The sequence below is a fragment of the Misgurnus anguillicaudatus genome, chromosome 8, assembly GCF_027580225.2.
Source record: "Misgurnus anguillicaudatus chromosome 8, ASM2758022v2, whole genome shotgun sequence".
NCBI lineage: Eukaryota > Metazoa > Chordata > Actinopteri > Cypriniformes > Cobitidae > Misgurnus > Misgurnus anguillicaudatus.
In genome coordinates, this window is record NC_073344.2 from 19,579,839 (window position 1) to 19,595,595 (window position 15,757).

General features: G+C 35.8%; 1 protein-coding gene across 4 annotated transcripts in view; it reads left to right on the forward strand.

The window, feature by feature from the left end:
• The window catches only part of phc2b (polyhomeotic homolog 2b (Drosophila)), a 55,502-nt gene that overhangs the window by 13,957 nt on the left and 25,788 nt on the right, over positions 1-15,757 (forward strand). For 2 of the 4 annotated variants that reach the window (XM_055212547.2, XM_055212548.2), the window contains exons 1-2: positions 4,130-4,282; positions 11,713-11,965. In XM_055212547.2, the coding sequence (XP_055068522.2) occupies positions 4,233-4,282; positions 11,713-11,965 (303 nt within the window). In that variant the 5' untranslated portion in view covers positions 4,130-4,232. Of the gene's footprint in view, positions 1-4,129; positions 4,283-11,712; positions 11,966-15,757 lie in introns of those variants that run through there. The other 2 variants (XM_055212550.2, XM_055212549.2) reach the window with 1 other exon arrangement.

Consider the following 15,757-nt stretch of genomic DNA (forward strand, 5'->3'; position numbering starts at 1 on the left):
AAAATGTTATATATCATTACATCCCTGTGTTTGTTACTTGAGCCACTAAGTGCATGCTGGTAAAGCAGTCACTGGACAAAATAGCATCAAATAGGCCTCATTACCAAGATAACTACAGGTTAACCTCCATCATATCACCAACAAAATCCTTTTTCTGAAGATGAGACCAGTTACGGCTGTCATGCAAGGGTTTGCTTCGAGTTTTAAATGCCCTAATCGAATCGAAATTTAGTGATGTGCGAGACACCATGAAATCAGCATTCGTCCACCTCTCGATCCTCTCTCCTGTATATTCTCGCCCCTTTCGTCGCTTCTGGTGGCTGGCCGCCACGTTTCCCCAGCCCCCACTCATTTTGTGCTGAGTGGATGAGTGAGTAAGTAATATGGATCAGACCCAGACCAGACAGACAGCAGCACCCCCATCCCATCTCATCCACATTTACTGCCTCAACCTCCGCCCGCCTCTCCTGTCTATGTTTTTTACCTCTCTAATCATTCTCCCGTCTGTATTCGCCTCTCATTCAGCCATCCGTCATGAAACTCTCTCCTAGATGGCCACATCTGTATGTAGCCCTCGTGTTTTTCTTTCTCTGTTCACACTTCATTGGCCATTTTTCTACTCTCTTGTTCTCACATCACATCTTGTCGTCTGAATGGATGAAGCACATAAAGCATTGGTGATAAAACTAGGAACACAAAAAAGGACAATGTCAAAAATTTACTTTTAGTCACAACTGTCTATGGCAGGTGAATGTAAATTGCTTTGTTATTTATTGTCATTTTTTTATTTTATAAACATATTTTATGCTCCTTATAGCAATAAGATTATTTAGTGTTTGCCTCTCAGCGAAACCGCACCTGTCACAAAGACACAAACACATCATAGTTTCCCTTTTAAAGTATTCCCCATATTGTCTTGGTTATTCAACAACTTAGCCATCCTGGATGAATATCTGATTGTACATTTTCCATGGCGTGAGTCATGACAGATGTTGTGATGTTTTGTTAGTAGACGGTTTGTATGTCTTTGATTTGAATTCCTTTAAGCCGTGTATTAAGTTGCAGTTTTTAAAAGTGAGTAACTTATAATGTCCCTGTTTACTTGGCCACGTCAGTGTTCATTAGCATAAGCTGTGTGTTATAGGTACCTTCTTAAAAACTAAATTTTCCTGTAAGCCTTTTGGTCGGGCTGCATGGTTCCATAAGGAACCGTTAACCCTTAAAGGGATAGTTCACCCAAAAATAAAAATTCTGTCATCATTTTCTCCTCCTCATGTTGTTTTAAACCTGTACACTGCAAAAAAAAAAATTCTTGTTTTTAGTAGAAATATCTAAAATTCTTAAATTAAGATGTATTTTCTTGTTGAGCAAAATTACCTAGGAAAATAAGTCTAGTTTTTAGACAAAAATATAAAATTTAAAGGAACAGTATGTAAGAAATTTATATTAATTAATCATAAAATGGTCCTGATATGTCACTAGACATTAAGAAATCATTTTCATTTCAAATACTTATATCACTGACAACAGCAGTCTGGCCAGGATATTGTCATTTAAAAAGTGGAGTTGCAGCCCTCAACTGATGTTTATGTTGTCATGTTGTGTATTGGCCACCAGTTGTGTGATTGCAATACCAGTTTTGGCCACAATCCTACATGCTGTTCCTTTAAGTGATTTGGTGCATAAAACAAGCAAAAAATCTGCCAATGGGGTTAGCAAATTTTTCTTGAATTTTTCTTGACTTAGTGTTTAAGAAAATTTTTCAAGATTTTTTTGCTTACCACCATTAGTTTGCCTGTAAAATATCACATTTTTGTGAAAAAATTCACATAAATTATGATCTAAATTTGATTTAAATTGTTTTTAGATATTGATCTAGATGTTATGTGTTGAATTCGGCCATCAGGTGTTTAGAAAAAAAAAATATAAAAGAATTACAGTTTAGGAAATAAATAATTTCGACCAGCAGGCCCATAGAGACCCATTCATTTCACTGGATGTGGCCAACTACTTAAATCACTGCTTTAGTGATACATTTTGTTGAATTTATATATAAACATTAGAAAGGTCATTAAAAATAAAATAAATATTTTTTCAAATAGTAGAATTATTTGTAGTTTTTGATGCATTTTAAAATGTTTGTTTTTACAAAATGCCACAGAAATTTGACTAAATGTAAGTGTGTGTGTGTGCACGTGTGTGTGTGCGCGTGCATGTGTGTGACTTTATGTGTGTGTCTGTGACTTTGTGTGTGTGTGCGCGCGCATGTGTGTGTGTGTGCACACCTGTGTGAGCCCACCAATTTACATCTTTGTTTTGCATCTGTGGCTGTTTTTGCCAAATTCTGTAAAAAAATCTTTCTTTCTTTATTTTTGACAAATAAAAAGATTTTTTTTTGCATTTCCCATTCATTTTCAATTAGGGTCACTTTTACACCCAAAGGCACTATTTAAGTAACATTTTTTAACGCATCTTTAGAACGACTGAATCAAGCCCAGTTTTTTATATGAATCTTGACAGATAATCTGGAAAAGTCACAAAATCTTATTCCACTGAGATGAAGGGATCTATGTTTTTAAACTAAAGAAAAGTGGCTTGAGGGTAAGATTGACCCCAAGGGTCTTATTAGGGTTAAATGTCGCACAAAAAATCTTTTTTGTGGAAAAAGTTTTACAGACTATAAAAGATAATAAAGAGTCTGTAGGGGAGACACGCTTACGGCGTCCCGAGTTCGAGTCTCGGCTCAGCGCCCTTTGCTGGTCCCATTCCCCACTCCATCCTGTATTTTCCTGTCCTCTTCATACAATAATCAATTAAAGGCGAAAAATGTCCCCAAAAATAATAATAATAAACTATGTTTTTTTCAAGGAATTGTGACTAAAGTCTTCTTTTGGAAGAATCTTTAATAGCATATTTTATACGAGTGAATACATTCATTGTGCATCGCTTTTCCTCAGAATGATTTTTTTACTTGGCCTGCTTCTTTCCATTCTCATCCCTCCAGCCCTCCCTGTACATTCTGCTCCACCTTAATTTAGGCGCCCCCCTAAAAGCTAATCTATATGCTAATAAGCAGATCGCAATCAATGACGTCCGTGCTCTCCTGCGTGCAATCAATATGATATTATGTGAGGCCGTACAGATGAAGGAATACATTTCATAGCCATGATCAGATATTACACAATAAGTGCCTCAATTTGCTTTTTATGACGGTGGCGCCATCGTATCTTTCTCTGGGGTCAGGATGCGGCCCATCTTAGGTGTGTCTTTTCAATTTAGAAACGACCTGAATATTTTTTGACGTGCCCTAATTTAAACAGCTCCCAAAATATAATTTGTGTTATGGTGCCTTGAAAGTGTACTTGAAAGAGGTACATACTGTCTTTTTTTTTTGAAGTGTGTGATTTGATTGTGATTGCCAGAGCAGTTGTGGGTGTTTACCATTTGCTAAGCGAAGCTCAATTTAGTGAATATTAAGCGGGGGTCTCATCAGCACACGGCACTTACTCAACCCAGACTGGAAACTGTGGCGTATTCCCATTTTACCTCGATTGTCTTTGGCATCCCGTCTGCCTTTTTTGTTATCATAGACTTTGATGGCATTTTATTTTTTATTTCATTTATTTATTTGGCAGATGCTCGAAAGTATAGTCCCGTTTTTACACATACGTGAGCAATTTTTGTCATAAAAAGAGTTTGCATGTACTGCGCTCCATCGGATATTTTAAACCTTGCATACATTGCGACTACTGTAAATATGTAGGATGTAAGCCAGAGAGGTATTTAACATCTCAACAATCTCCTTTTTATAATCATAAAATAATTAAAAATTCTATTTAAAGTATAAAATATCCTTTCCATATGGTTTTTGTATGGGACAGGTCTCTATTTTGGCAGTACAAGCAATCACCGGTGAATATTCTGGGGTGGGGGGTTGATGGTTATAGAGGGGGTATAAAAAAATCATTACCAACATCCTCATTAGTGCAGAGCCAATTGTCCAATCAGCACGCAGCTCTGGAATGGGGCTCCGAAAGGCACCCCAGTTGGCTGTCGCTAGGAAACCACAGTGCTGAGGGGGGGCTTTTATGCGTGTGTTAGAGAGAGACAGACATATGAGAGAGAGAGAGAAGAGTGTCTGTGCATGACAACCGGGATGTGGATGTTAACGTGATCAGGCAGGACCGGGGTGCAAACGCACACTAGACAAAGAAGCATCGGGGTCCTGAGGGATGGGGCTCACCACGGGGCCGAACGGAGCTCGTGTAGCCCCCCAAAAAAGGTAGGAGCTGGGCTTTGTCTCCGAGATGGGCCCTTGGTTAACCCGGACGTCTGTGAAATCCGCCTATCCATGCATATTGATGCACGTCTGCTGTCATCCATTTCAACCCCCGTGTCTGTTTCTCATCTTGTATCACTTTAACTTTTCTTGCTCTGGTTGTTTCTTGGCATCAGATCATTGTTTTACTTTTGGCATGGGCTGTTAGTTTGTTCTGCGTTTGACTTATTTTAGTGTTGCTAAAGGTGACAACGCATTTAATAGTTTGAATAGTATGCTTCAGTGGTCGGCCGTGCATGGATGGTCGAGCCAGAAACCTCAGAGGGGCTCGGTACCACAATACAACAGATTCTCTCATTACGAGACCCACTCAAGTGCTAAATATGAACCGTACAGACTTTATATTGTATTCATGGTATCCCATCATGCTTTTCTACCAGCTTTTGAGTTTTACTATGGTACATAGTTAATGACACTTGAGGACATTGACCACGGGACAGAAATATAAATATGTATTCTGAGCTTGAGTTGTAAACACAGTTTGAGATTGTCATATGCATCATACTGAAAGAGCAAAGACTGAGCCTCTGTGTCGCTTTCGAAACAAAAGTATACTTTTAAAAATGCTGGGTTGTTTTAACCTTTGGTTGGGCTTTTTCTTTCTAGTCCTTTTTCCTTTGGTGAATTGCACTTGAGCAGTTGGTGTATAATAGATTGATTAAATTCATGTGTGTTGATTCGTAAAAAATTGTTTATGAAGTTGAAAGTTGAAATGAATCCTGAACACTGAGACAGGTCCTGTTTGACTGAAACTTTTGTTAGCACTGAGCACTTTATTTTTTGCCATTATGAATTAAAGATTGCTAGGATCTTGGCTTGTATTCCATTTTGGGTAAGAATATTATGATTTTTAGGAATTTGAGTCTTTTTCTATAAAATGTTCATGTGTTGATATGTTCAAAAGTGCATGTGATCCTATTTTTTGTAAAATATGGACAAACCCTATTGTATTAACCCACAAGAGGTTTATATTTGACCGAACCATGGATTGAACCAATCCAGCATTTGGGGTTAAACCCAGCATAGTTAATTTAAGCCCAACGGTTGGGTTGTCCATATTTTAGCCAACCATGATGAGTTGAAACAACCCAGCATAAGTAAATTTAAGTTTATTTCAGCAGTTTAGGTTAAAACAACCCAGCATAGTTAATGTAATTGGTTGGGTAAACGGTTGGGTTTGTCCATATTTTACCCAACCACGAGTTTAAACAACCTATGTAAATTTAAACCCAATGTTTGGGTTTATTCGATTTACCCAACCTAGCATTTTTGGTTACAGCAACCCAGCGTAGGTTAGTTTAAGCCCAGGGTTAATTGGGTTTGTCCATTTTTTTGGGTTAATACAACACATCATAGGTCAGTTTAAGTTTAAGACCAACCATTGGTTGAAACAACCCAGCATTTTGGATCGAAACAACCCACCATTGCGTAATTTAAGCCTATTTGTTGCGTTTGTCCATATTTTACCCAACCATGGGTTGAAACAACCCAGCATTTTGGGTTGAAACAACCTAGCATAGGTAAATTGAAGACCACTTGTTGGGTTTGTACATATTTTACTCAACTATGGGTTAAACAACCCAGCATAGGTTAATTTAAGGTCATTTGTTGAGTTTGTCCATATTTTACCCAACCATGGGTTGAAACAATCCAATATTTGTTGGGTTTGTCCATATTTTATCCAACCATGATTTAAACAACCCATTATTTTGGGTCAAAACAACCCAGCATAGTGTAATTTAAGATTATTTGTTGGGTTTGTCCATATTTTACCCAACCATGGTTTGAAACAACTCAACATTTTGGGTCGAAACAACCCACCATTGTGTAATTTAAGCCCATTTGTTGGGTTTGTCCATATTTTACCCAACCATGGGTTGAAACAACCCAGCATTTTGGGTTGAAACAACCTAGCATAGGTAAATTGAAGACCATTTGTTGGGTTTGTACATATTTTACTCAACTATGGGTTAAACAACCCAGCATAGGTTAATTTAAGGTCATTTGTTGAGTTTCTCCATATTTTACCCAACCATGGGTTGAAACACTCCAACATTTGTTGGGTTTGTCCATATTTTATCCAACCATGATTTGAAACAACCCAATATTTTGGGTCAAAACAACCCAGCATAGTGTAATTTAAGATTATTTGTTGGGTTTGTCCATATTTTACCCAACCATGGTTTTAAACAACCCAACATTTTGGATCGAAACAACCCACCATTGTATAATTTAAGCCCATTTGTTGGGTTTGTCCATATTTTACCCAACCATGGGTTGAAACACTCCAACATTTGTTGGGTTTGTCCATATTTTATCCAACCATGATTTGAAACAACCCAATATTTTGGGTCAAAACAACCCAGCATAGTGTAATTTAAGATTATTTGTTGGGTTTGTCCATATTTTACCCAACCATGGTTTTAAACAACCCAACATTTTGGATCGAAACAACCCACCATTGTATAATTTAAGCCCATTTGTTGGGTTTGTCCATATTTTACCCAACCATGGGTTGAAACAACCCAGCATTTTGGGTTGAAACAACCTAGCATAGGTAAATTGAAGACCATTTGTTGGGTTTGTACATATTTTACACAACTATGGGTTCAACATCCCATCATAGGTTAATTTAAGGTCATTTGTTGAGTTTCTCCATATTTTACCCAACCATGGGTTGAAACACTCCAACATTTGTTGGGTTTGTCCATATTTTATCCAACCATGATTTGAAACAACCCAATATTTTGGGTCAAAACAACCCAGCATAGTGTAATTTAAGATTATTTGTTGGGTTTGTCCATATTTTACCCAACCATGGTTTTAAACAACCCAACATTTTGGATCGAAACAACCCACCATTGTATAATTTAAGCCCATTTGTTGGGTTTGTCCATATTTTACCCAACCATGGGTTGAAACAACCCAGCATTTTGGGTTGAAACAACCTAGCATAGGTAAATTGAAGACCATTTGTTGGGTTTGTACATATTTTACACAACTATGGGTTCAACATCCCATCATAGGTTAATTTAAGGTCATTTGTTGAGTTTCTCCATATTTTACCCAACCATGGGTTGAAACACTCCAACATTTGTTGGGTTTGTCCATATTTTATCCAACCATGATTTGAAACAACCCAATATTTTGGGTCAAAACAACCCAGCATAGTGTAATTTAAGATTATTTGTTGGGTTTGTCCATATTTTACCCAACCATGGTTTTAAACAACCCAACATTTTGGATCGAAACAACCCACCATTGTATAATTTAAGCCCATTTGTTGGGTTTGTCCATATTTTACCCAACCATGGGTTGAAACAACCCAGCATTTTGGGTTGAAACAACCTAGCATAGGTAAATTGAAGACCATTTGTTGGGTTTGTACATATTTTACACAACTATGGGTTCAACATCCCATCATAGGTTAATTTAAGGTCATTTGTTGAGTTTGTCCATATTTTACCCAACCATGGGTTGAAACAATCCAATATTTGTTGGGTTTGTCCATATTTTACCCAACCATGGTTTGAAACAACCCAACATTTTGGGTCGAAAACAACCCAGCATAGTGTAGTTTAAGCCCATTTGTTGGGTTTGTCCATATTTTACCCAACAATGGGTTGAAACAATCTAGCATTTTGGGTTGGAACAACCTAGCATAGGTAAATTTAAGACCATTTGTTGGGTTTGTCAATATTTTACCCAACTATGGGTTAAACAACCCAGCATAGGTTAATTTAAGGTCATTTGTTGAGTTTGTCCATATTTTACCCAACCATCGGTTGAAACAACCCAACATTTGTTGGGTTTGTCCATATTTTATCCAACCATGATTTGAAACAACCCAATATTTTGGGTCAAAACAACCCAGCATAGTGTAATTTAAGATTATTTGTTGGGTTTGTCCATATTTTACCCAATCATGGTTCGAAACAACCCACCATTGTGTAATTTAAGTCCATTTGTTGGGTTTGTCCATATTTTACCCAACCATGGGTTGAAACAACCCAGCATTTTGGGTTGAAACAACCTAGCATAGGTTAATTGAAGACCATTTGTTGGGTTTGTCCATATTTTACTCAACCAACATTTGTTGGGTTTGTCCATATTTTATCCAACCATGATTTAAAACAACCCAATATTTTAGGTCAAAACAACCCAGCATCGTGTAATTTAAGCCTAGGTTTGTCCATATTTTACCCATTCACAGGATGAAACAACCCGGCATAGGTTAGTTTAATACCAAGAGTAATTGGATTTGTCCATTTTTGGTTTAAATCAACCCAGCATAGTCAATTTAGGCTCAACAGTTGTGTTCTTCTATATTTATCGAAAAACCCAGCACAGGTTAATTTTAGCACAAAGTTAATTGGGTTTGTCCATTTTCCCCCAACCATGAGTTGAAACAAACCAACCTATTTTTTGAATTATACATAACTTTTATTTAATATTATTTGAAATAATTTTAAGTAAAGAGAGCCTCAATGCTTTTCTACAGAAATTAATACTATTTCATTTTGGTTACCATGTTCTTACGCAGATGTCCCTGTGGTCCTTCCATGAATACATATTAATGAGACTCAGGACTTATATTTAGATTATCTAATTACAATGGCCAAACTCCATTAGTTCTAGAGACCGCAGGAAATGGCTTAGGGGGAGGGATTGCGGATATTACACCATCCCTTGGCATAATAACAGATCCATAAAGAGAACGAGAGAGAAGTGTGTGTGTGTTTGGGGGGGTGTTGGGGTGGTTTAGCCATAATGGTTTGTTGTGGGTAAAGAGGGGGCGTTAGGGGTTTATCTGAGGAATGGGGTTGAAGCGTGTGAGGTTAGTAGCTCTCCACCACGTGTGCGAGTAATTAAATGAGTATAATTGAAACCATTCCACACTTCCCCTCTAAAACTACGCCCCCCACCATCACCACCCCAACATATTCTCCTATCCCCCATTTCAGTTCCATTATCATTCCCCCTATGAATAACAAACCCCAGAAGAGAAACAGGAAGAGGACTTGGTTAAGCCGCCCTATGGCGACTCAAGTGATCCAATTTCGATGGCTACTATTTACATTCTTTAGCTCCGATAAGCCACAATGATCACATGGTTAATGGTAGGATGATGGGAAAAGCAGACACATGACTCTCTACATTTCCTCTGAGTGCATCATTCCAAAAATTGTATTTGAACTTGATATTGCATTTGAACATTGTGAAACCCAAATTAAATTTGTGCACACTGCAAAAAATGATTTTCAAGCAAAAAAAATTCTTAGTAGTTTTGTCTTGTTTTCAGTACTAAAAATATTTAAAAATTCTTAAATTAAGATGCTTTTTCTTGATGAGCAAAACGACCCAAGAAAATAAGTCTCGTTTTAAGACCAAAAATATCAAATTTAAGTAATTTTGAAAACAAGCAAAAAAAATCTGGCAATGGGGTAAGCACATTTTTCTTGACTTTTTCTTGAATTTAGTGTTTAAGAAAAATGTTCAAGATTTTTTTGCTTGTTTTATGCACAAAATCACTTAAATTTGATATTTTTGGTCTAAAAACTAGACTTATTTTCTTGGGTCGTTTTCCTCATCAAGAAAAGCATCTTAATTTAAGAGTTTTTAGATAATTTTACTGAAAACAAGACAAAAATACTAAGACATTTTTTTTTGAAAATAATTTTTCGCAGTGCATGTCTTTGTGTTATTTTTTAAAAAAATCGAACCAAGCTGTATTTTAAAGGATTACGTGCATATGCAGAATGTTTCGAAAAAACAAAGTTTGTTAGGTTTTAAATCATGAAACATTTGATGCATTCTGATAAAAAGACAATAAATTTATAGCTTTTATGCACTGCAAGTCACTTCAGTAAACATGTCTGCCAAATGGGTAAACATACTGTATGTGTAAATTGTATCCGAACCCTTTTGATTGGCAAAATTTGTATAGTATGTCCATAGCTATTGTGAAGAACTACACCTGAAGTTACTTTAATAGGACATCTAATAATTTTTTGGGGGAGGAGCTTTAAACCCACTAAAATGACCATAAAATTGTATGAAAAAATAATATTTTATTATATATATTATATATAATAATAAAATTGACTTCACATTACATTTAATTATTTGTTATCTAAATGCAATAACAGAATTTACAGTAAAACATTTAGCTTGAATGCGCTGCAAGTTGCTTTGGATAAGTGTCTGCCAAATCTCAAAAATGTAAATCTTCGACTAAGTTTGGGGCTGCTATATCTGAATAGATGTTTAGACCAAAACGGTTGTATGTTAGGATGTTTCTGTTGTTTAGGATTAGTCAATTTTCTTTAAAAAAAAATCCATATAATTTACTCACCACTATGTCATTCAAAATGCTGATGTCTTTCTTTGTTCAGTCGAGAAGAAATTATGTTTTTTGAGGAAAACTTTCCAGGATTTCCTCATTTTAATGGACTTTAATAGACCCCAACACTTAACAGTTTTAATGCAGTTTAAACTTACAGTTTCAAAGGACTCTAAACGATCTCAAACGAGCATAAGGGTCTTATCTAGTGAAACGATCGTCATTTTTGACAAGAAAAATAAAAAATATGCACTTTTAAGCCACAACTTCTCGTCTATTTCATCTTTCTCCGCCAGCACGACCTCACATAATTGCGTAATGACGTGGAAAGGTCACATTTCGGACCATTTTAAACAATAAACTGACAAAAAGACATTTATTAGTATCATTCAACATACAACAACGTCAGAACGGTCCTCTTTCTCCACACCTGTAAACACTGGGGCGTAGTTTTGCATTCGTCATCCATGACCTCTTGACATGATGACGTATTGCGTGAGGTCGCGCTTGCGCGTCACAGGACCAGAGATAGTCAAAAAATTGTGGTTTAAAAGTGCATATTTTATATTTTTCTTGTCAAAATGACAATTGTCTCGCTAGATAAGACCCTTATGCCTCATTTGGGATCATTTAGAGTCCTTTAAAACTCAGTTGAGTTAAAACTGTTACGTGTTGGGGTCCATTAAAGTCCATCAAAATGAGAAAAATCCTGGAATGTTCTCCTCAAAAAACACAACCTCTTCTCGACTGAACAAAGACAGACACCAACATCCTGGATGACATGGTGGTGAGTAAATCATCTGGATTTTTTTTTAAGAAAATGGACTAATCCTTTAAATGTAGTGTTGTATCGTACTGTAAATATACAGGCATTCCTATATTTGACTCTTATTTTGCTTATTGGTAACTGGAGATACCTGTTTAGATAATTTCGTTCTAGGGTTCGGCCTTTGTGTTGGATGATCTCTAATACAAATCTGATGTCATTTCGCCCTCCACATAATTTTGCTTTTCTCTCTCTCTTTCTCAGTTTGCGTCGAGTGTGGAAGCAGGGTGGTCGGGGTTCAAAGGTAAAGCATCGGGGCGGCACGATGGAGGGTGAGCACAGCACGCCCTCCTCCAGCAGCAGCAGCAGCACAGGGACCAGTACCTCCACTACAAACTCAACGGGCACAACCAGTGGCTCTACAGCCAGCTCCACCATCACCAGTTCTAGCAGTGGAAGACAAGCCATTCCCCAGATATCCGTATACAGTGGTATTCCCGACCGACAAACTGTGCAGGTCTGTACCACAAAAACACAGAACTAGGAAACAGACGCCCTTATCTAAGTGTTGAATTTTTAAATAGCACCTGTTGGCATAACTGCATGTAAATGTCATGCATGAACTGACAACGAAGGGTTACTATTATAAAGTGATTTTGGTTGTTCAGGTGATCTTAATATGAAGGCAGGCCGTCCTTACGGTGGTTTTGATTATACACACCGCTTTCTCATTATCATAGTTCAATAAGCTCACCGCAATGCACCACTCAATGCTTTCCTCGCCTACATTTTTAATGATTGTCTTTCTAGTCTGCACTGACATCTGCTGGAGCTTTTAGGAACTTCAGTTAGTGGGATACAACTAAAACCATCAAGCTTCACAGACACTGTATATGTGACCCTGGACCACAAAACGTCATACGGGTGGGGTTTGTTAGGATAGGACAATATTTTGCCGAGATACAACTATTTGAAAATCTGGAATCTGAGGGTGCAAAAAACTTAAATATTGAGAAAACCGCCTTTAAATTTGTTCAAATGAAGTCCTTAGCAACAGATATTACTAATGATAAATAATTTTTGATATATTTACGGTAGGAAATATCTTTATGGAACATGATCATTAATGAGTTTTGGCATTAAACATTTATAATTTTGACCCTTACAATGTATTTTTAGCTATTGCTACAAATATACATGTGCTACTTATAACTGGTTTTGTGGTCCAGGGTCACATTTTCAGAAATCTTCATTCAACCATATAGCTGGGAAAGTTCTTGACCTAATAAATAGAGTTGACCTAATAGTAAAGTTCTTGACCTAATATACTTTAGTTTTGATAAATATTAGTATTATATTTTAGTTGTATCTTACGCTTTATCCTGGGTCTTCAACAGGGGGTCTGGGGTGGTAATAACGGGGTCCTTCAAATATAGTTTGAATTCAAAATAATTTTTTTAATTAATTTAATATTTATTTAATTTAATTTAATTTTAATAATTTTTTTATAATATTTTTTTAAATTAGAAATATACTAAATATTTCAAAACATATTATTTGAATATATTTCGTATTAACCATAATAATAAGTATGTAAATTATTATTATATATTTTTTTCAAATAATTAAGATCTCTTTTAAAAGAGCATCAGACATAATCAGCATCACTGGTTTAAAGTTGCAATGAAAGTAAAATAAAAAACTGTAATTTGTCTTGTAATATTGTGGTATTTTTTACAAATGATTTATCTGTGAGCTTCATGAATTTCTGTGAAATTCATTTGCCCTCATAATCTTTAATGAAAAAAGCAAATCTCCTCCCCTCCTCAAAACGATCTTTCTTTGCTTCCAGTCATAATGTATGGCAGGTGGGCGGGGTCCGGGAGAATATCGCCCGCGATTAGCAATTAGCAACACGACCCAACTTCAAATGATCCAATCAGATCTCGGTGGACAAGTTCAAATCCAGCCCTGCCTTATTTCATTTCAGAGGCCGGTTTTACTCGGATACACGTCACCACGGGGAAAATTAGGCAATTCATATATGTTTCATGGCGACTTTAAACAGGGATTGTTCGGTTCATGCTCCGGTCTACCCACGACAAGATCAGGGGTCATGATGCCTGTTGCCTAGTAACTGTGTTGGTTGTGGGCAGTTAAGTCATGACAAAAATAAACCATGTGCTTGTTGGAGATGATATATTGCTGTGATGCACATCAGTCACATGATGAAACTGCTATGTCTGCTAAAGTCTTTTAGCATTTAGTAGTTAAGTGTTTAATTGATTTCTTATACATATTACTTAATTTTATACTAGAATTATTATATATTTTTTATTAATATCTAAATAGTACACTGCAAAAAAAAAGACTTTCTTACTTAGTATTTTTGTCTTGTTTTCAGTAAAAATATCTAAAAATTCTTAAATTAAGATGTATTTTCTTGATGAGCAAAACGACCCAAGAAAAGAAGTCAAGTTTTTAGACCTAAAATATCAAATTTAAAGGGATGGTCTACTCATTTTCAGTGTTGAAATATGTTATTACCTTAACTAAGAATTGTTGATACATCCCTCTATCATCTGTGTGCGTGCACGTAAGCGCTGGAGCGCGCTGCGACGCTTCGATAGCGTTTGGCTTGGCCCCATTCATTCAGTGGTACCATTAAGAGATAAAGTTGGAAGTGACCAAACACATCAAGGTTTTTCCTATTTAAGACGAGTAGTTATACGAGCAAGTTTGGTGGTACAAAATAAAATGTAGCACTTTTCTAAGCGGATTTAAAAGAGGAACTATATTTTATGACGTAATAGCACTTTTGGGAGTACTTCGACTCAGCGCAGTAACACCCTCCCTCTCCCATTATGAGAGGGAGAAGGGGAGCGGACTTTTCAGGCGAGTCAAAGTACTCCCAAAAGTGCTATTACGCCATAAAATATAGTTCCTCTTTTAAATCCGCTTAGAAAAGCGCTACGTTTTATTCTGTACCACTAAACTTGCTCGTATAACTACTCGTCTTAAATAGGGAAAAACGTTGATGTGTTTGGTCACTTCTAACTTTATCTCTGATTGGTACCATTGAATGAATGGGGCTAAGCTAAGCTAAATAAGTGTCGCAGCGCGCTCCAGCGCTTACGTGCACGCACACAGATGATGGAGGGATGTATCAGCAGTTCTTGGTTAAGGTAATAACATATTTTAATATTGACTATTCCTTTAAGTGATTTTGTGCATAAAACAAGCAAAAAAATCTGGCAATGGGGTAAGCAAATTTTTCTTGAATTGTTCTTGAATTAAGTGTTTAAGAAAAATGTTCAAGATTTTTTTGCTTACCCCATTTTTTTTTTTGCTTGTTTTATGCACAAAATATAACTTAAATTTTATATTTTAGTCTAAAAACTAGAATTATTTTCTTGTGTCGTTTTGCTCATCAAGAAAATTCATCTTAATTTAAGATTTTTTAGATATTTTTACTGAAAACAAGTAAACAAGTTTTTCTTGAAAATAATTTTTTTGCAGTGTAGAAAAATAAGTCTAGTTTTTAGACCAAAAATATAAACTTTAAGTAAATTAGTGCCTAAAACAAGCAAAAAAATCTGCGAATGGAATAAGAAAATTTTTCTTGAAATAAGTTTACTTTTATCGTAAACACTTAATTCAAGAACATTTTTCTTATTCCATTGGCAGATTTTTTTTTTTTTTTTTTGCTTGTTTTAAGCACAAATTCCTATTTTTTGTCCAAAAACTAGACTTGTTTTCCTAGGTCATTTTGCTCATCAAGAAAACACATCTTAATTTAAGAATTTTTTGATATTTTTACTGAAAACAAGACAAAGTAAGAAAGTCTTTTTTTTTTGCAGTGTACATTTTCTACATATTGGAATTCAAACGTATGATTTCGATTTTGCTTTCTTATTAAGTCTTATAAATGCATGTGTCATTTTTTTTGTATTTAAATCTTAAGTGTCATGAATTGAACTATGACCTTATGCAGACATCAATGTGTTATTGTTTTAATTGGATATCGATATTTTGTCTTATAATTATTTTCTATGTCTAATAACTGTTAAGGCTGATATAAGTCAGTACTCTAGGCCAGGGGGTTTCAAACTTTATAATATCAAGGACCACCAAATATGATACCTACCTAAAATATGTATCAATTTATATATTTTTATGCATAACACATATAATTGTCTACACTTAGAGTAATGCTGAATGTATAAACATGAAGAGAAACGTTTTCAAATGTATTTGTACCGCAGCAACTTTTCAATAAATCTTGTTTCATAGCAGCTTTATAAGGAAT